General features: G+C 56.4%; 1 protein-coding gene across 3 annotated transcripts in view; it reads left to right on the top strand.

Annotated features, from left to right (window-relative positions):
• SIK3 (SIK family kinase 3) overlaps positions 1-17,905 on the top strand; it is a 103,965-nt gene extending 86,060 nt beyond the window's left edge. The window contains exons 14-25 of one of the 3 annotated variants that reach the window (XM_061593423.1): positions 674-744; positions 3,895-4,032; positions 6,790-6,940; positions 7,541-7,666; positions 8,518-8,603; positions 9,294-9,403; positions 9,674-9,998; positions 10,470-11,353; positions 14,256-14,419; positions 14,572-14,704; positions 15,214-15,378; positions 16,068-17,905. In XM_061593423.1, the coding sequence (XP_061449407.1) occupies positions 674-744; positions 3,895-4,032; positions 6,790-6,940; positions 7,541-7,666; positions 8,518-8,603; positions 9,294-9,403; positions 9,674-9,998; positions 10,470-11,353; positions 14,256-14,419; positions 14,572-14,704; positions 15,214-15,371 (2,346 nt within the window). In that variant the 3' untranslated portion in view covers positions 15,372-15,378; positions 16,068-17,905. Of the gene's footprint in view, positions 1-673; positions 745-3,894; positions 4,033-6,789; positions 6,941-7,540; positions 7,667-8,517; positions 8,604-9,293; positions 9,404-9,673; positions 9,999-10,469; positions 11,354-14,255; positions 14,420-14,571; positions 14,705-15,213; positions 15,389-16,067 lie in introns of all 3 variants that reach the window. The other 2 variants (XM_061593422.1, XM_061593424.1) reach the window with 2 other exon arrangements.
• Positions 17,906-18,511: the final 606 nt, after the last annotated feature.

Raw genomic sequence — 18,511 nt, 5'->3', positions numbered from 1 at the left:
GAAATAAAGCAATAGATCCTTGCTATTATAGGATGCTTCTTCTTTCCAGCTCCCATACTGACCTTTCCCCCAGCTGAGAGTGCCTGGCTTGCCCTATGGCCCTGGGGTCTTGGGGCAGGTTCGAGTGCATGGGATGAGGTGATACTGCCCAGATCCAGGGCCCAATCCCCAGAGCTTGGAAAAGTTACTTTTTTGAACTACAACTCCCATCAGCCGAATCCAGTGGCCATGATGGCTGGGGCTGATGGGAGTTGTAGTTCAAAAAAGTAACTTTTCCAAGCTCTGCAATCCCCCATTCGTCTACCTTTTTCAAGTTACTCATCCTCTTCCCCCTTCTCAGTTCCTCCTAAAGGATCCCTCTTCTTCAAAGCAAAACTATACAGCTTTTCTAGGAGATGAGGCCAGGCCAGACTTCTTGTTGAGGCCTTCATGAGCACAAACTGGGCGGTCCTGCCAAGCAAGTCTCCCACATGTCCTTTGGATTGAAGCGGCATGGAGATGGTTCTCGGGGGGGGGGTTGTTCTATTTTTCTCTAGTTCAGGATCCTTCTGGGGGGGTGTTAACCTTCTGCAGAGGCAGCGAGCTTCAGCTGCTGCTGGCTCTGGAGTGGAGCATCTGGGAGTGGGGAAGCCTTTCTGCAGGGCCTAGCCTTTTCCCTTTGTTTTTCCTCCAGGCAGTGCCCGCTGTGACCCCAGTGGATGAGGAAGGTTCGGATGGAGAGCCAGATCAGGAAGCCGTGCAGAGGTAACACTCCTCCTCCTCCTCCTGCTGTAGTTGCCATCGGCGGCACCCTCTGCTGTCTGGCAGCTGCTTTAGCCATAACCAGGCGGCAGGCTTGCTTGTGGTTTCTGCTTTGCCTCTGCTTCTCTGGGAGCTGGTTTTCTGTGTGGACTCTGCTGCAACTGTGACCTGCCCCTGCCCCCTCCCTGGCCTTCCCACTAACCTCCTTGTACTGATGGGACAGGTGGGTAGGTAGGTCTTCTAGCCTTCAGGCCTCAGTGAAATAAGATGCTCACTGTTGGCGCCCTGGCTGTATCGGTTCTCGCTGGTAGGGCCCAAAACCATCCACCGCAGTGCTGCTGCTGAAGTCGTTGCCTTCGGTGCCCTTCCTTGAGAGCTCCTTGTGGCCTGTGTCCCAAGGAGAGACTTGCAGACTGCCTTGGGAGCAGCTGTGGCAAGCACCACCTTCCAAGCAGCCAGTGCACGGCTTGCAGTTTGGAGGCCAGCCAGCCTGATTTCCAGGCAACCGGCCTTGCTTGCAAAGGCTCAGGATTTGCCTCCTTGAGGAAGAAAGGAGGAGGCAGAGACTGCGTGAGGGCCGGGATGTCATGTGGCAAGACAGTTGGAACTTTTCCAGGAATGAAACACCCAGGAGGGATTCCCTTATTCCTTGCATCTGGGGGCAAACACTGCAGCCCTCCTGTGGTTCCGTGGGAGTGAGGAAGCCTCTCCACCCCAGTGATCCATTGTTCAGCACCCGCACTGTTTGGTGAACAGGAGGAGTTGTGTGATGGGGCAAAGCTGTGGCAGGTGGATTGGAGGCATCCTTCAGATGAGGCTGCCTTTTGGCATTAAATTTGACAGGGCATGCCCCTCATAAGGGCATGGGATGTCTTTACGCTGAGCTGAGCGAGTAGACCAGCTGGCAATGAGTCTAGAGCGCAGCTTCTTGGCTCTGGGGGGGTCTTTCCTTACCTCTGTCCCCTTAACTGGAGATTCTGATCACTGAAGTGAAAGGTTGTCATACAGAGGAGGGCTGGGGTCTCTTCTCGATCGTCCCAGAGTGCAGGACACGGAATAATGGGCTCAAGTTGCAGGAAGCCAGATTTCGACTGGACATCAGGAAAAACTTCCTAACTGTTAGAGCCATACGACAATGGAACCAATTACCTAGAGAGGTAGTGGGCTCTCCGACACTGGAGGCATTCAAGAGGCAGCTGGACAGCCATCTGTCGGGAATGCTTTGATTTGGATTCCTGCATTGTGCAGGGGGTTGGACTGGATGGCCTTATAGGCCCCTTCCAACTCTACTATTCTATGATTCTGTGAAGTAGACTCTTTTACACATCTGTTTTTAAACTGAGTTAGACCACAGGTTGTTGCATTGAGCCTGATATTGTCTACTCTGACCAATAATGGCTTCCAGGATCTCCAGCCCTTTTGAACGGGATATACTGGGAATTGAACTTGGGACCTCCTGTATGCCAGGCAGGTGCTCTGCCACTGAACTATGCCCCCCCCTTTTGCCTTGGGCTAGGACACCTCGTCACATTTTATTTAGTCAGGCTGGACGTCTGTCTTGCTGAGCAGGGTGGAACCAACATACTCAAATCAAATTCCCTTACTTGCTGGGACGATGCTCTGTGGTTAGATGTACATACATCCCCCCCCCCGGAATATGATGTTGCCTGCCTTCCCACTTAGCATTGGCTGTCACACCACGCCACTGGTTGCCAAGCTGGAAGAGTCAGTCTCGTGGGTGCAAATATTGACCTTCCTAGAACACCATGTTAGTTGCTTGGCTTCACAGAACCCTGGAGCAACCTCCTGGCTTGGACTTGTTTGAAGCGGCAGACCTTGAAATGCAGCTCATGATTCTCTCTCTGCCTCTCAACCAGCAGTTCTGCGGGTGTAGTTAATGGCAAGATTGGTCTCTGGGGCATTAAAATGAAACACCCTTAACAAGCTGCAGATTCGGAGCTCTTCTCCACTCGAGATGTTGCCTTGTTCCCATGGCACTAACTCCTCTCCACCCTCTTAACTCTGCTTTGTCCTTGTGTGGCGGCGGCTGCGGAGGCAAATAGCTTCTTTTGTTGCTGCTTGTGGCCATTCACAATGCATTCAAAGCCCTGAAGCCCCTGATGAGTTTACCACTGCCAAAGCTTGCCCCCTCCCCTGAATCGGACCCCCATCTGTCTTTTTTGAACCAGACTGATAAATGGACTGAACGTGACCAGCAGTGAAATAGGGAGAAAAGAAGGGAATCCATGTTGTAAGGTGCTCATCTGAGAGCCCTGTAAGATCTGGTTCCCCCGCACAGATCCAGGAATTTGGGGCAGGGTAGGGGGGAATTCCCCAGCCTTCCTTTTTCTGATGCCCAGGCTGCCCTTCTTGCTCTCTCCCTGGCAGCGTTCAGAGCCACGACCTGAGCTGCTCCCTTCCCTTGTCCTCTTCTCTTGGTGCCCAGGTGCAGCTGGGCGTGCCCAGGGACAGAGTCTAGGTGGTGCTCTTGATGCTCCCTTCTAGCATAGCTCAGACCAGGTGCAGTGGTGGGGTAGCCAGAGGGCCCCTCCTCCTTTAATCAGGCAAAAGCCTTGTGGCAACCCTAATTCCTCCCAGCACTGTGTTTGGGATGGCTGCACCAGTGGAAGGTCTCCCCTCTGGCAACTCTGAAAGGCCGAGGGAACTTGTCTCGTATGCGATTCTGCCGGCATGTCGGCCCTTGACTGCTTCTTGTGCTGCTGTGTCAGAAGGGGCTTCTGACACAGTGATGCGTCACGGCCAAGACTGTCCCCTGAGGAGGCCCAGTAGCGTTACTGGCCCAGTGCCGGCATCCAGATAGCTCCCCTCGCTTTCCCTCCTTTTTCCTGGCCAGGAGAGAGAGCTCTCTGCCTCACACCTGCTGTAACCTTTGGGGCCTGCTGTTAACCTGCCCTCTCCCCCATGCTTTGCTTGGCTCCTCTGCAGGCCGGCATCTCTGCTTTCTCCGGAGTTTCCCTCTGCCCTAGAAGGGCAGCCTTTCTTCCACCCCCACTCCCATTAAGAAGCTCCGTCGAGAAGGCTGGGCAGTGGGTGCCCCCCACTGTCTCGCCGTCCCCTGCTCTTGCTCCCTCTTTGGAGCATTCCAGATGCTGCCCCCCTCCCTCTCACCAAATGTGCTCCTGCTTGTTGCAGATACTTGGCCAATAGGTCAAAAAGGCACACACTGGCAATGACCAACCCCACTGCGGAAATCCCGCCTGACTTGCAGAGGCAGCTAGGACAGCAGCCCTTCCGCTCCCGGGCATCACACCTGGCACCCGACCAGCACCGGTGAGTAGTGGCACCGGCCGCTTGGGCAGTTCTGCACCAGGGAACCTGTCCTGGACAGAATGCACCCCCTGACATGCAGACAGACAGAGGCTTTTGGATCAGGCACTTGGCCTAGATACCTGTGGCATTTGAAGGGGCCGCCCTGCCTTCGGCCCCCCACAGGCTTCCTGGCTGCCCTTGGTTGGAGAGGACTGGACAGGAGGCAGCTGTCGCTCAGGGCTGGGCTTGACCTGGCCAGCTAGCAAGGGTAGGGTGCTTTGTCAGTCCGTTGGGAAGCAGGAAACTGCCACCCCACCCCACCCCAACTGACTGGCTAACTTGGAAGAACAACCCAAAACTCCCTATTACCCCATTTATTGGAGGGGTGAATCAGCGGTGGAAGTGAATTGACAGAGTCAGTAGACCCTGGCAAAGGTCAGGGGCTCTTCTTGGCTCCTTCACATCCTATGGACAGCGATCAGGTACATCACAGCAGGATTTTTACCCCTGGTGGATGGCATTCACACAGCATTGTTTGAGTGACCCAAGGCAGCTAGCAAGAGGTGCAGCTGGAACCATCTGGTGTTCCGTGTTTGCAGAGACACGGGTGGCTACCTCACCATAACAAGACTGAGAGGAGAACCTCTGAACCTTGTTTGTGTCAAGAGCTCTGTCATGGGATCTGCACCAGAACTGTATGTGTTTGTCTGCAATGTTTTCTTGCTGAAATTCCAGCGGAGGGGGTGAGCACTGTGCAACCTTTGACTGTTGTGCAACGGGCCCTCTGTGATCTGGGACACAGAGCCCTGTGCTCCTGCGGCCAGTCTCTCCCCAGGTGAGTCGTAGCCCTTCTCCTCCCACCCCAGAGAGGCAGGCCTTGTCCCCCACCCCATCCCATTAGTCTGAGGTGTGAGGTGCTGCTGAGCCCCCCCTTTCCTGACCGAGCTTTCTGTGGGTGACAGGCCTGTTTTGTAATTGCCATCAGAGAGCTGCTGAGCTGGGCCGTGACATCACCAGCTTGAGCAGTTGAACTCTGAGCTGGCTGAGGCTGTACTGGTGCCACGCTGGAACCTGAGGAGAGCAAAGATAAGCTGTGCTGTCCCTGGGTAACTCCTGGTTCAGATCTGCTGGAGAGCAGGAGCAAAATCCTGCATGACTGGCCAGGGGCATTGTGGGGCTGAGTAAGCAGAATGCTGCTGTCCTGGCTTGCTCTTAGTTCACTTCCCAGGTGCAAAGTGGCTCAGGGAAGACCACTGCAGGCCTCTCTGCTGGCACGTCTGGCTTTCACAGGGTTTGTTCTGGGGGAGGTGGAGACTGATAAGAGCTGGTTCTCCTTGCTCCTTGCAGGTCACTTGGAGCCAGCTTGGATCTTGCCTCCAGGGGGGCCTGAGTGGCTAAGCTAACCACTCTATACTTGGGTGCTGGCACATAAACTGCCTCTTCCTGAATCCACCAGCAAATGAATGCCAGCCCTTTCCCAGCCACCCGAGGAGGGCACACATGCCGCAGTTAAGCTCTGAGCTGGTTGGTGGTGGCACCAGAAGTGGGCTTCCTGGGCAGGGCACATGTGTGAGAATGAAGGCCACTGACTCTGGAGATGGTGAGAGGAGCAACGTGGCCGGTGGGAAATCCTTTGTGTTTCAAGTGAGGTTTCAGCAGAGCCGCACCTTGTCTGATGGCCCACTAGAACCTTTGTGTGTTTCGGCTGTGCTGATCTGAGCAGCAGCAGCAGGAGACTTTTTGTTCCTCGGAGACCAGCTCCTCTGCTAGGAGACGGCTGGGAATGGCACTCCAGAGCATGCCTCTGCTATTATCTTGGGGTGGAAGGCAGGGTGGGAGGGTGGCCAGTTTGCTGAGATCCAGCATTGGGGTGGCTGGGATGGGGCTGGTTTGGTGCTGCGTCAGCCCCAGCAAGGTATGTGCCTTGAGCTCCCTGGAGGAGAAGTGGGATGCCAATGAATAAGGTCAGGAAGGGGATCATACACTCTGCAGACGCACAGGGGCACCCTGCAGTTTATACATGCTGCAGTGGGCCAGTTGCGGCCATCCCTTGCTCACATATAAAGAAGGGCGCGCCTAGCTGAGCAGCAGCGGAAGCCCATTTCCCTCTTGCAAGAGTTGTCAGCAGGCGGTGGCTGTGGCCACTGCAGCTAGAACGAACCTGGCCCAGGTGTGCTTGGTGGAGAGGAGAGGCGTCTGTCAAAGCCAGGCTCACAGCGTTGCCTCCCTTGAGGCACCTCATTGCATGTTCTCGACTGGGCATTAGTCTTCAGTCCAACGGAGGAAGGCTCATAGCCCATTCCCTGCCGCATTACCCAGCAGTGCTGAGAGGGATGGCCATGCTTCTGGACGTGAAACCAAGCTACTAGGGTGTATAAAGATCTGTCGCTGGTGGGGAGGGATCTGAAATACTTCTGTCTACTTGGATTGGGTACCTTGAATCTGCCAGAGAGTGCTCCAGAGTCATACTGGCTCCCTCTTCTTCACGCCGGATGCTGCAGGGGCCTCTGGCGGTTAATGCTGAGGGGAGAAAGGCTGCCGCAGCTGAGGGAGCCCTGGAGCCAGAGGGCCTGCTAGGTGTCCCACCTGGCCTAAGAGCAGGCGGGTGCTGAAGAAGACCCGCCCATTCCTGCTCCCAGGGTTGCAGGTGCCTCGGGAGGCCACACTTCCAAAAGAGGCCGGCTGGCAAATTCCGCATGGGGGGCAAAGGGGTCAGGCTGCTGGGAATGGAGCTTTGCTTGGCTAAGTGGGCGCTTTTCTGTCCCTGCGTATACACAGCTACATCTATAAGGATTCCAACACTCTGCACCTGCCCACGGAGCGCTTCTCTCCAGTCCGCCGTTTCTCAGATGGGGCGGCCAGCATCCAGGCGTTCAAAGCCCAGCTTGAGAAGATGGGCAACCACAGCAGCATCAAGCAGCTCCAGCAGGTACTGAGCAGGAGGGGGGAGAGAAGGAGGGGGGGAGCCAAGCCAGGCCTTCCCTATGTGGGGAAAGGAGCAGGCAGCAAGGGCCAGCGCTCCCAGGCTCTGCAGTCCCCACGAGAAGCAGCCTCCCTCGGCCACTGCCTGTCTTCTCTCTTGCTCAGTAACAACAGCTTGGTAGCCTGTGCCACCAGGGTCAGCCGGTGCCCTTGGGGTGTAACTGCCAGTCCTCCCAGCCGCAGAACGTTTGTGCCCTGAAGGGAGCCTTGGCACCCTCACAATGCTGCTGCAGTAGCTCCCAGAGCTTCTTGTAGGGAAAGACATGACCCCCATTTACATGAGATGTGCCCCAGGACTCGCCCTTCAGGTGCCTGCTGAGGTGGGGAAGGGAACGCCAAGGGCGCCCTTCTGTCCTCCTGGCTCTGCCCGGTGGATTCTGGGACTTGAGCTCCCTCTGGGCTCTGGCAGTCTGAAGGCTGCAGGCAGTCTGAAGGCTGCAGGCAGTCTGAAGGCTGCAGGCAGTCTGAAGGCTGCAGGCAGTCACGATGGCTGTGGCCCCTCCTCTTGCTCTTAGCAGAGCTAAGTTCACTTGGCGGGTTGTTTCAGGAGTGTGAGCAGCTCCAGAAGATGTACGGGGCCCACGTGGACGAGAGAACCCTGGAGAAGACGCAGCAGCAGCACATCTTGTACCAGCAGGAGCAGCATCAGCAGATCCTTCAGCAGCAGATCCAGGTACGGGCACATCCAGAGTGTACTAGGTTGGCATCAGGCGGCTAGGATTCCTGTGCCCTGTGCTGTGCCGCCTCAGCCCGCCCCTTTTTGGGGAATGGCCCAATGGCAGAGCGCTGCTTTGCATGCAGAAAGCCCACCCTTCAGTTCCCAGCATCTCCGGGTGGGCCTGAGAGACTCCTGCCTGAAAGAGCCGCTGTCAGGGCAGAGACGATGCTAAGCTAGATGGCTCAGAGGCCTGACTCAGCAGAAGGCAGTTCCCTAAGCCTCCCCCGCCTTTGATGTGTGCCTGCTCCAAGTGAGGACTCTGCCTTGTCAGCTGAAGCACGTTCATCATGGTTCATCCGCGTGTGTGAAAGGGAGGGTCAGCCAGTGTCGAAGTGGCCATTTGTGCTGGGCAGCTCCACAGGGGCAAGGAAACGGCCTGGAACAGAGTCAGACAATCAGCCCAACTAGCCCAGTAGCGTCTGCACTGACGGGGATAGGGGGCCTTCTCGGCCCCACTTCAGGGATGGAACCTGGGACCGTCCGCATGCGAAGCGGGTGCTCTCCTACCTACCCCAGAGCTGTGCCCCCCACCTTTGGACTGGAGAGCCATGATCCCTTCCCAGGTGCCCACTCCGCCCATCCTTCTCTCCACCAGCCCGCTCTCATCAAGCTTCAGCACACGGCCCTTTCGGCTGGCTTCTGACAGGTTGCTGCCTCGGGGGCAGCCCGGGAGGAAGGGGCTTGACCAGCCCTCTAAATGTTGCTCAGCTCCCGTGGGGCTGCTTCGTCTCATTTTGCATCCTGTTGTGGGTGGGCTGCTGCTCCTCACCAGTGTCCCTCTTTGTTTCCTGCCCTGCCGTGCCCAGGATTGTGTCTGCCCCCCTCAGCCCTCTCCACCCTTGCAAGCTCCAGGAGAAAGCCAGCCTGCTCTGCTCACTCACCAGCTCCAGAGGTAAGCAACGGCCCCTGCACTGCAGCACAGGAGGCCTCCAGCCTTCTCCTGGCTGCTTGGCTGCTTCTTCTCTGCTTGCCCAAGGTGGTCCAGGCTGAGAGTGATCTGATGAGGGCCTTTGGCCTGCTCCTCCTGGGCAGCTGCAGCTTGCCTTGTGTAGCTGAGAGTGTGCGCAGATTTCAAGGAAAACCCCTGAGAAGCCTTTTTCAGAGAGGCAGAATTCAGCCGTGGAAGACTTTCAGGTGGGAGGTTGTGCTATTTCTAGGAAAGGCTGTGCAGCCCATGCAGCCTCTGTCACGGCTGCCTTACAGAGAAGACGGGGGCTGGACTGCCGGGGTGTTTCCTGAGTGCCTCCCATGTGGCGACTTGGCCAGCCGTGAAGGGCCTCTTTTCCTGCTCAGGGAAGGAGCCCCCTTCCCAGTTGCTTTCCGTGCCAAGGGCCGTCCAGGGAGGCCTTGGCCAGAGCAGTTGTGGTGTCTCTTGCCTGGGCCTGCTCTCCCCTCCGTGCTTGCCTGCATCATCGTCTGCCGTGTTGTGCAGCAGAGCCTGCAAGCTGCTGCGGCACAAAATCTCACGGATCGTTTGCCTCACGCAGGCTGTCAAGGCAGACCATTCTGCATTCTCCGTGAGGCCTTCCTCAAGGGGCAACGATTCCAAAAACCTGTCTGGCGTTTGTCTCTCTGTGTGTAGGCTAAGGATTCAGCCATCTAGCCCACCTCCAAACCATCCCAGCAACCATCTCTTCAGGCAGACGGAGAGCAGCCCCCCTCCTGTCAGCAGCAGTATGCTCCAGAGCCACAGTAAGTGCCAGCAAGTGAGCAGAAGGGCCAGTGGGCCTGTAGCTCCCCCCCCCGCCCAACTGCGCTTTGGTTCATTCCCAAGCCCTGCTGGGGACTGCTTGCGCCGTGCGGGAGCCCCAAGTGAGGAACGTGGTCACTTTCGCCTTGAGAGCCCAAAGCAGGGACAATGGAGGAGTCGCCATTGTTTTCAGAAATGGCAGAAAAATGAGGTGCACAAGGGGATCCTGCCAAACAAGCCAAGTCAGGTAATGGCAGGGCTTCATTTTGCAGGTGCAGCCTCACAGTCGCAGTTCCAAGGGATGCCCTCTCATGGCACCATCTTCCAGCAGTCTGGCAGTTGCTCCCCTCCGCCAGGCGTGGCCCTCTCCTGCATTGGCATGCAGCAGCAAGTGCAGGGGCAACCTGTGGCCATTCAGGTGCTGGAGCCGGGAGAGGGGATGGACAGCAGCCTCTTGAAGGCTGGGCGGGGCATGCCTGCCACCCCCAGTGCCAACCAGCTGCAGATGCACCATCGTGCCAGTTTGATGGCCTCCCTGAATTACGGGCACAGGCCCCTCTCCAAGCAACTCAGTGCGGATAAAGCAGAGCCCCACAGGTATGGCCATGGCAGCAAGGGGGTACAGGGAGGGGCAAATGCATGGTTGGCCATGCGGAGTGGGAGATGTCCCACAGAACCCCACCTGAGCCCCAGCGTCTTCCTTGCTTCTCTCCCAAACTGTGCCCACTTAGCTTGTGGGGTCTGCAGGGGTGGTGATGGCCTCTTGGTTAAGTAGTTTTAAAGAAAGGATGGGCAGGTTCACAGGGGAGATGAGCAATGGTTGTTGGCCAGCATCGCTTTGAATGGAACCTTTTCTCTGTTCTAAGGCCAGATGCTGCAGGAAGGGTGGGGGGAGCTGTCCTTTCTCCCTCACGCATCCTGGGCCATGTGGCTGGCCGCTGCGGAAGGTCAGCGAAAACCCTCTTTGCAGGCAAGGAAGCGTTCCGTGCAGCCTCTCAGTCGCTCCCCGTGTGTATGTGGGTCCTGTGCTTCTAAAGTGCCTCCCTCCTTCTCTCTCGCTCCGCACAGGTATCCGTCCACTGGCTATGACCAGGTGCACTTGCATCCTCACCTGTTCCCGGAGCAGGCACGGGTCTCTCCAGGCAGCTACAGCCCAGCCACAGCTGTGGGGTTCCCCCCCACGCAGGCCCTGAAAGTCCCCCAGCTGGAGCAATTCCCCAGCTTCTCTCAGAGCGCTCCACAGCAGCACTATGCCACGTCAGCCCTCCAGCAGGCACTGCTGTCGCCAACGCCACCAGACTATAGCCGGCACCAGCAAGTCCCACACATCCTGCAGGGCCTGCTTTCACCCCGGCACTCGCTCACGGGCCACACGGACCTGCGGTTGCCCCAGGCGGAGCTTGTGCAGTTGCTCAAGCGGCGGCAGCAGCAGCAGCAGCAGCAGCAGCAGCAAGAGTTTCAAGAGCTGATCCGGCACATGAGCCAAGGGGAAGCTGGACACGTGGACACCAGCGTGGCCCAGAAACTGTCAGAGCGCCACTCTCTGTCTTTGCCTTATCGAAACACTGACACGTACCACCACCCTCATCATCACCCTCACCCCCATCACCCCCACCACACTAGCCCCCAGCACCTCTTAAAAGTGAGGGCCCATGAATGTAGCCAGCAGGTGCCGGCTTCAATGCCGGCCCACGGGCACACCCACCAGCCCCCCCTGGTCCACTCAGAGAGCATGGAGGAGGAAGCGGACTGCATGTGTGATGGGGAGCAGGACAGCTTTCCAGGCAGTAAGACCAAGGCCTGCCACGAGGCTCCGCTGCTTTTAAGCATAGGTGGGCCTGGGGACCCGGACGCTTTGTTTGGGACTGCTAAGCATGAGCAGGAATTGGAGACGCACCATTACAGGCACCAGCCAGCTGCCACCTTCTGTCGGAATAAGGTGCCCGGCAGAGGTAAGGCCAGGCCCTACCTGAGACACGGGAGATCACCCTTGTGGCCAGTTGGGCGGGCCTGGGTTGGGTTGGGTGGGGGCAGGGCAGTGTGTTTAAACGGTGGGGAAGTTGATCCCGGTTGGCAAGCAGGGTGCCTTCCCAGGCATCTCTGCAGGTGGCATCTGTCCTGATGGAGGTGGGGATATGGACCGAGAGATTGCGCCGCACCTGGGCTGGTGGAGGAGGGAGGGCAGACTGGATTTCCATCGCTTACGTGCGTGGCTGGAGTAGGGGCGGTGAGAAGATGGCTAAGGGCTGCTTCACACAGCACATCGCTACTCTGAGAAATTGGCTTCCACCCAATGTGCGAATTGCCCCTAGTGCAGGTGGCTTTAAAAGGGGGTTACACAAATTCATCAAGGTGGAGGAGAAGGCTATGTGGGGAGCCCCCAGATTCAGAATCTCTCTGTCTCCAAAGATCAGCTGTTGCCTTCATGCCCTCCTTGTGAGCTTCTCAAGAGGCATCTGGATTAGAAGAATTGTTCCCTTGGCCCAGCAGGGCTCTTCTGGTGATCTGGGCCCCTCTGGCTGCTTGCTTGGGGTCATGATGGTTCAGTGGATTGGCCCTGGGGGACACGGGTTCAAGGCACAGCTGAGCTGGGATTCTTGCAAGGGTCCTCTATTGGTCTTGCTGTGAATTTGGTTCACAGCTGGTTGCTGTGATAGATTGCTCCTATCTGAAATGGGAATGATTACAGTGACCTATCTCACAGGGGTGTTGTGAGGACAAGCAAGGAAAAGACCGCAGAGCCTTTTTCCCCAAGTTGCTATAGAAGAGCTCAGCAGATGTAAGAAGTGCCAGAGACAGTCTCTTGCCTGCCACTTCCAAGGAGTAATAGCCAGAGCAATTTGACATCCAGAGAGTGAGCAAACTCGCATGGAAGGACCTGGGCCACTGGGAAGGGGGTGAATTTGCTCAGGAGGCTGTGCTTCTAGGTGCTGTCTCCCCATGAGAAAGCAGTGCACAGGGTGAGCCAGCCAGGTGGAGGCACGCAAGGCTTCCCCAATATTTGCCTCCTCAGTCAAGCCAAAAGCTGCCATTTGATATCTTCCACCATGTTCCCAAAAGCTGCCTGGCTCTGCTGGGTGCAAACTGCCTGCTCTTCAGACCGCTGGAGCTCTCTGACCACATGGTCCTGGCCTCCTGGGGCTTGATGGGAGCACCCTCTGCCACAGTGAGTCCTCCTTGCCTCGGCCTGCTCTGCCCCCCCCCCCGCTCATCATGGTGGCAGTGGTGCTGCTGTGGGATGCAGCAGACTTTGGGGGTAGCTGGCAGCTGTGGGGCCTGCCCAGCTGGAGGAGGAGGAGGGAGGTCTCTTTGCAGCTGCCATGTCTTCTCCTGCTTGAAGCATCTTCTGTTTGTTTTTCCAGGAAAGTTAAACTGACTCTGGCCTGATAGCTACGTATAGGGAGAGAGGGAGAGAGAGAGAGAGAGCGCCTGCATGCTCTTTGGGCTTGGGAAAAGCCTTCAGCCCCACTGCTCAGCCTGGTTAATTATTTATTTAAAGCCTTTTTATCCCACTTTCAAGCTTGAAAAGACTCCCAGAGCAGCTTACCGATAATTTTTAAAAAAAGATCCCCTGCCCTTGGTCTTACATTCTCAAGACACAACACTGAGGAAGGAGGGAGAAAGTACACTCCAGCCCCAGTTCTGGAAGTTGGCAAGTGGTTCAAAACAAAACAAACCAGCTGGACTGAGCCGTCCAGGGTGAGGAGGTGCCCAAGCGATTACCTTTCCTCCAGTCTGTTCTCCACATGGAAACATAGTCCTGGGCCAAAGGCCATCACCTTACCTACCCACTGGCCGGAGCCAGGGCAGCCAGACTCAGGCAAGGAAACTGAGCTGCACAGGGAGATGGGGAGAAAGGCCTGCTGGGAGCATGACAGCCCCTTCCATACTCGACAGCTCCTGAGACCAGAAGTGGTAGCTTTTACCCTGCAAGGGAGGCAGTTTTGCCAGCAGTTGACCTCTTTGGAACGAGGAACGGCAACCTTTGGATTCTTCCGCTGCATGATGCTGGCTTCTGTGTGTGGGGGTGAACAGGCCTGTGGCAGGAAGGATGAAGCCCTGGGTGTGGCACTTTCTCCCCAGTTGGGGGGCAGGGGAGGAATCATCTGTGCAGGCTCCATTGCAGTAGACAGGAGCTGCTCAGGGGTGTGATTTGGGTCTATGCCCAAGAGCGCACGTGTGCCCATGCAGCAGAACAGCCTTTTTTTGGCACAGAACGGATGGGGCTGGGGGGCAGTTTGCTCTGGCAGTCTTGGCCGGCTTAAAGGCCGTGTGTTTCCTTCGTTTCAACCCTTGTCAGCCTGCATTGCCTTTTTTTTGGCTGCACATTTCCAGGCCTCTGTGCATGTTAAATGTGCAGGTGTACTACATGTGCCTTTTTGTTCTGGGGGGGGCATGTGTCCACCCCATGGGGATCTGCAGTTGGCCCTCAGTCCCTCCCGTGTTCAAGGGGCACCAAAAGGCGAGTCTTCCCCTTGCACCTTAGTCTTTGTCCTACAGCCATAGATATTCTTTGCTGGGCATGGTTTTCTCCCACAGAGCAGCCCAGCTGATGAGAGTGAATGTGGGGTTGTGATTTGAGGGGTGGCCCTGGGCCAGTCGCATGCCATCAGCCTGGCCTTCCTCACAGGGCAGTTGTGAGGATAAAATGGGGTCACTCCCACAAACCTCTTGGCAGAAGAGTGAGTGGACTCTGAATCAGAAAAAGTGGCTGGCTGGTTTCCCCTCTCCTTTTTCCTCCAGCCTGGGCCAGGAAGATTTGTGTGTGTGTGGGGGGGGGGAATGGCTGCCTGCGAGGGATGTAACCTTCTTTCTTCTCCCTCATTTTTTCTCTCTTGCCCACCCCCTGAAAAGACTCCGTGGTCACAGGTTGCATGGAAAGAATCTCTCCTGGGCATGTGGAAATGCTGGATGCGGATGGGCCAGGGGCTTATTCCGCAAGACCAACTTCTGGCGTGCATCACAGATCCCGGGCTTTGCAGAGGCACCACACCATTCAAAACAGCGATGACGCCTATGTATGTTGGGGGTGGGGTCCGGCCCTCTCCCTCCCTCGGTTGGCATTTTCCTTTTTGTCCTTTAGCGATGCCCCTCGGTGGGAAGGGGGTGAGGTGGGCGAGACTCCGCTGTGTGCGCACTCCCTGCCACTCCCTTCTCCTCCCTTCCGTAGGTGCAGCTGGACACCCTGCCAGGCATGAGCCTCATGGCAGGGAAGGCGCTCAGCTCTGCCCGCATGTCCGATGCCGTGCTCAGCCAGTCCTCCCTCATGGGCAGCCAGCTCCTGCATGCCGGGGAGAGCGGAGGTGAGTGCAAAGCAGGCAGCCGCTCACGCCACTTCCATCTCGGCCCCGGGTTTGCGGCCTGCTGGTTCAGCCTTGTCCAGGGGAGCCCGGTGGGGGTGGTTCCAGATGTGGGGGGGGGCTGGACATGCCCGGCTCCAGGGGCCGTGTGCCTGCCCCGCCGTAGAGCGCCGGGTGGTCAAGCTGGTGCTTTGAGACCCTTCCAATAAAGGGGGAGCTGGTATCAGACCCTCCCCTCCTCTTGCGTCGTGAGCCAGATTGGTCCTCTCAGTGGGAGAGCCAGACGCTTCCTTGCACAGCTGCAGCAGCACATTTCATCTTTCCAGGCTGGGCTGTGACCCAGAGCAGCCAGCCAAAGGAGCAGCCGGGGCTTGCGTGCCACTTGGCATGCGCTGCGGCTCTTCCGTGCCCGAGGAAGAGTCCCGTGGAGCCCAGTGCCCACATCCAGGCCTTGCCCGAGTGCTCCTTTCCCACGCCCCCTCCCCCATTTCCCTTGTCTTTTGGCTTTGTAGATTGTGGGGAGAACTTGGAAGGCCAAGAGCACCCAAACCTGGCAGACGGCAACCAGCATCTGAACACCTCTTGTTACTCTTCTACATGTATTACTGACGTCCTGCTGGGTTACAAGCACCCGGAGGTGCCCTTTGGGATGGAGCAGGCTGGGGTCTAGAGAGCAGGTGGGCTACAGTAAGTAGCACTGGAGAGCTGTGTGGGCCAGTTCCAGGAGAGAGCCAGGGAGCCCCCTCCATTTCAAAGTCTGCCCATCCCTCCACAGTGCTCAGTGGGGAGGGAACAGCAGGTTGCAAGCTGGGCCTCTAAACCTGGGAGATGGAAGGAGCTTCTGCAGGGACAGGCCCATCCCGCAGCTACTGGGGTGAGCCAAGGGCTTTCTGGACCAGCCTACACCTTTCAGGGCCCTGCATGCAGGAGAGCCAAGCGTGAGGACATTGGAGGGAGAAGTGGGCATCAAACAGTGCCTGTGGCATCCGAAGTCAGATGGCAGATTTCTGACTCAGAGGTCGAGTGTGACGTGGTGAGAGGTGCACTGCTCACTCCACCCTTGGGACTAACTGGGGTGTGCTCTAGGCCCCCTCTGGCTCTCTTTGATGAGGTGGTGCCAGCAGCCAGCGATGCCTGCCACAGACGGCCTTGTTGGGCCAGCTGGTTGCATGCCTGGGCTTGGGCTTGGCTAGGCTTCGCTCCGGGATGGCGAAGCAGCTGGAGGTAGAAGGATCTGGCGAGGTTCCTCAGGAAATAACCAGTTGGAGGGTATAGATGAGTATCGGGTGGCGCGAGATGTGGTGGTGGGTGGGAGGGGTGGAATTCCTGTCATTCACTCCCTGCTCTCTTGGTTTTGCTTTGGCAGGGGTATGTACAGCTTTGAAGCAAAAAGGTCCATTTCAAACCAACAGTATCTCGCAGCATTGCGCCAAATGGCCGTCCCGTGTCTCCTTGACGGAAATCTTACGGCGGCTCCTCCTCCTCCTCCTCGTTGGTTCAGCAGTGTGCTTGTTCCTTTCGGATGTTCATTATTGCCATATCTGCCTGTGATGCCAGCCATTCCGGAAGGACCAGAGTGCCCCCCTACCCCACGGGCAGCTGCCGGCTTGGAGGGCCCCCTTCAGTCCGTGGCATGTGTTTGGGGTTGCGGGGGGGCAGCCGTGGCTGGGAAACCTGACGGCGGGAGGGGAGAGCGGCTCTGCCCACCCGTGAGCAATAAGCAGATGTTTTGGATGGTGCCTCTTCAGGACCTGTCCGTGCGGTGACCCTCAGACCAGGGGCAGGTGGGGTGGCAGGTGCTGTGCTTGCGGAGGGGCCGAGAGCCAAGCCGCCATGCCTGCCTTCTGTGCATCGCTTGCCTCCCCCGTGGCGATTCAGCCCCCTCCTCCCCTCCCCCCCCCGTAGCGGTGCAATATTGCTTTTGTGTGTGTCTGCTCTGTTAGCTTTTCTGTTTTAAATTTTGTTGTTGTGCTTTAATATTCTTTCCTTTCTTCTTTTCTCTTTTTGTACATCTTTTCTATTTAATTCCACATGCTACTTTTTTTTAGTTTAGTTTTGAGAAGTCCTGGTTCTCGTTTTCAACTTGCTTCCCCCCAGATCATGTAGGAATTTGTTTTCATAAATGTTTTATTATTATTATTAATATTAATATTATTATTAATAAATTAATTGCTAATAAAAGGCAACATGTATTTCTCCTCTCCCCTCGCCCACCACCTGGCCTTGCTGCTTGCCCCGCCCCTCCTTCCCAGTAGTGGCTTTCCTCTGGTGTGCCAGCAATGGTGCCGCTGGCATTGCCTGCCCTGCCACACAGAGACTGCCCTGCCCGCCCTCCAGCAGCAGCAGCTGGGCCTTTGGGGAGGCTCTCGTGTCATCTTTTCTGCCTTTGGAACTTTTGACAAAGCTACAACAGAGAATTCCTATTACTGACTCTTTTTGGAAGAATTTTTTAAAGGAAAAAAAATCAGTGCAGCCCTCCTGAATTTGCACAGAAGTGTGAGGCCAGCATGGCTGAGGTTCTTTTGCTATCACATCTTCTTCCTCCTCCTTCGCAGCATCTGGATACCAAGGTGTGCCAGCGATGGTGAGGGTGCCTCTTCCACCTGCAGGTTGGATCGTGGCTGGGACTCCGACTCACTTGCCGTGGAAGAGTGGGCAAGTGAGGGGCAGAGGGCGAGTTTGAGGGCTCTTCACTGTTCCTTCCCTCCCTCCCCTGGGAAGAGGGGCCCAAAAGGCAGCAACACAAGCCCCCTTCAGCAGCCTGGCTTTGGACTCTTCCTCTGGTTTTTCCTGTTTACATGACCCTGAGATGACAGCGAGAGCTGCCCTCCAGCGCCACCCAAGCAAGCCGCGCAGGGACTGTCCCGGCTACGCTGTTTTGCAGTATCACACTTTTTATTTTTATTGGAGGGGGGTTGTGGTTTTTTTAATCATTGCTTTGTATTGTAGTAATCGATACTCGCAGTATATGTTGAATGTATAATATACTTTGCTATTATTTCTGTTTTTGGGAAATGTCCAAAGTATTTTTCTCATTTATGTTGGACTAAAAACAAGAACCCCCACAAACAAACTCCCCAGATTTTCAGCAAATTCTTAGTTCAGGGCTTGGTTTTTTTTTGGGGGGGGGTGTCATTTTGCAACTAGTAACATAGTTGGACGTGGGATCATGACAAATAAACCCATGATGATGATTGGCTCTCAGCTCTGGTCTGGCTTATCTCTTGCTGTCCTGTCCCGTGGTGGGGTATATTCAGCTTTCTTGCAAAGCAGTTCTAGGCCCCCTCCCCCAATTTGTTGTCCCTCCCTCAGCTGGCTTAACCAAACTCCGTGGGGATTTGTGGGCTGCAGAGGGTGTCTTTGGGAATGAGATGTGGTGCCTCAGAGGGGATTGTCCTTGTAGAGGTGGCAAAGATGACTCTGGAGATCCCCCCTAGGAGCATCCTCCTGCTCTGCTTGTTTGGCAGGTCATGGTGGTATTGGAAGCTCTGTGGCTTCTGTTGTTTGGGTTTTTGCATACTTCAGGATCTGTCGGCTTGAGCTCAGAAGGGAGGGGCCGTAGCTCAGTAGCAGAGCATCTACCTTGCATATGAAAGCTCCCAGGGTCAGCCCCTTGGCTTCTGCCAGTATCTAAAACTCTGCCTGGCAGAGCCCTGGGGAGCCACTTGCTGCTAGATGGCATAGATGATTCTGGGCTAGTTGGGCTAATTGGGCAGAAAGCAAGTCTCCTAAGTGTTTTCAGTCTCTCTCCTCTATCCCTCCCTCCCTTCCCTCTCTCCATTGTTTTGCCCCTTGCACCGCTTGCCTTCA

This window comes from Rhineura floridana, chromosome 12 (genome assembly GCF_030035675.1).
Source record: "Rhineura floridana isolate rRhiFlo1 chromosome 12, rRhiFlo1.hap2, whole genome shotgun sequence".
Taxonomy (NCBI): Eukaryota; Metazoa; Chordata; class Lepidosauria; order Squamata; family Rhineuridae; genus Rhineura; species Rhineura floridana.
Note: the sequence above shows the minus strand (reverse complement) of the source record. Positions and strands in the feature narration are given on the sequence as shown.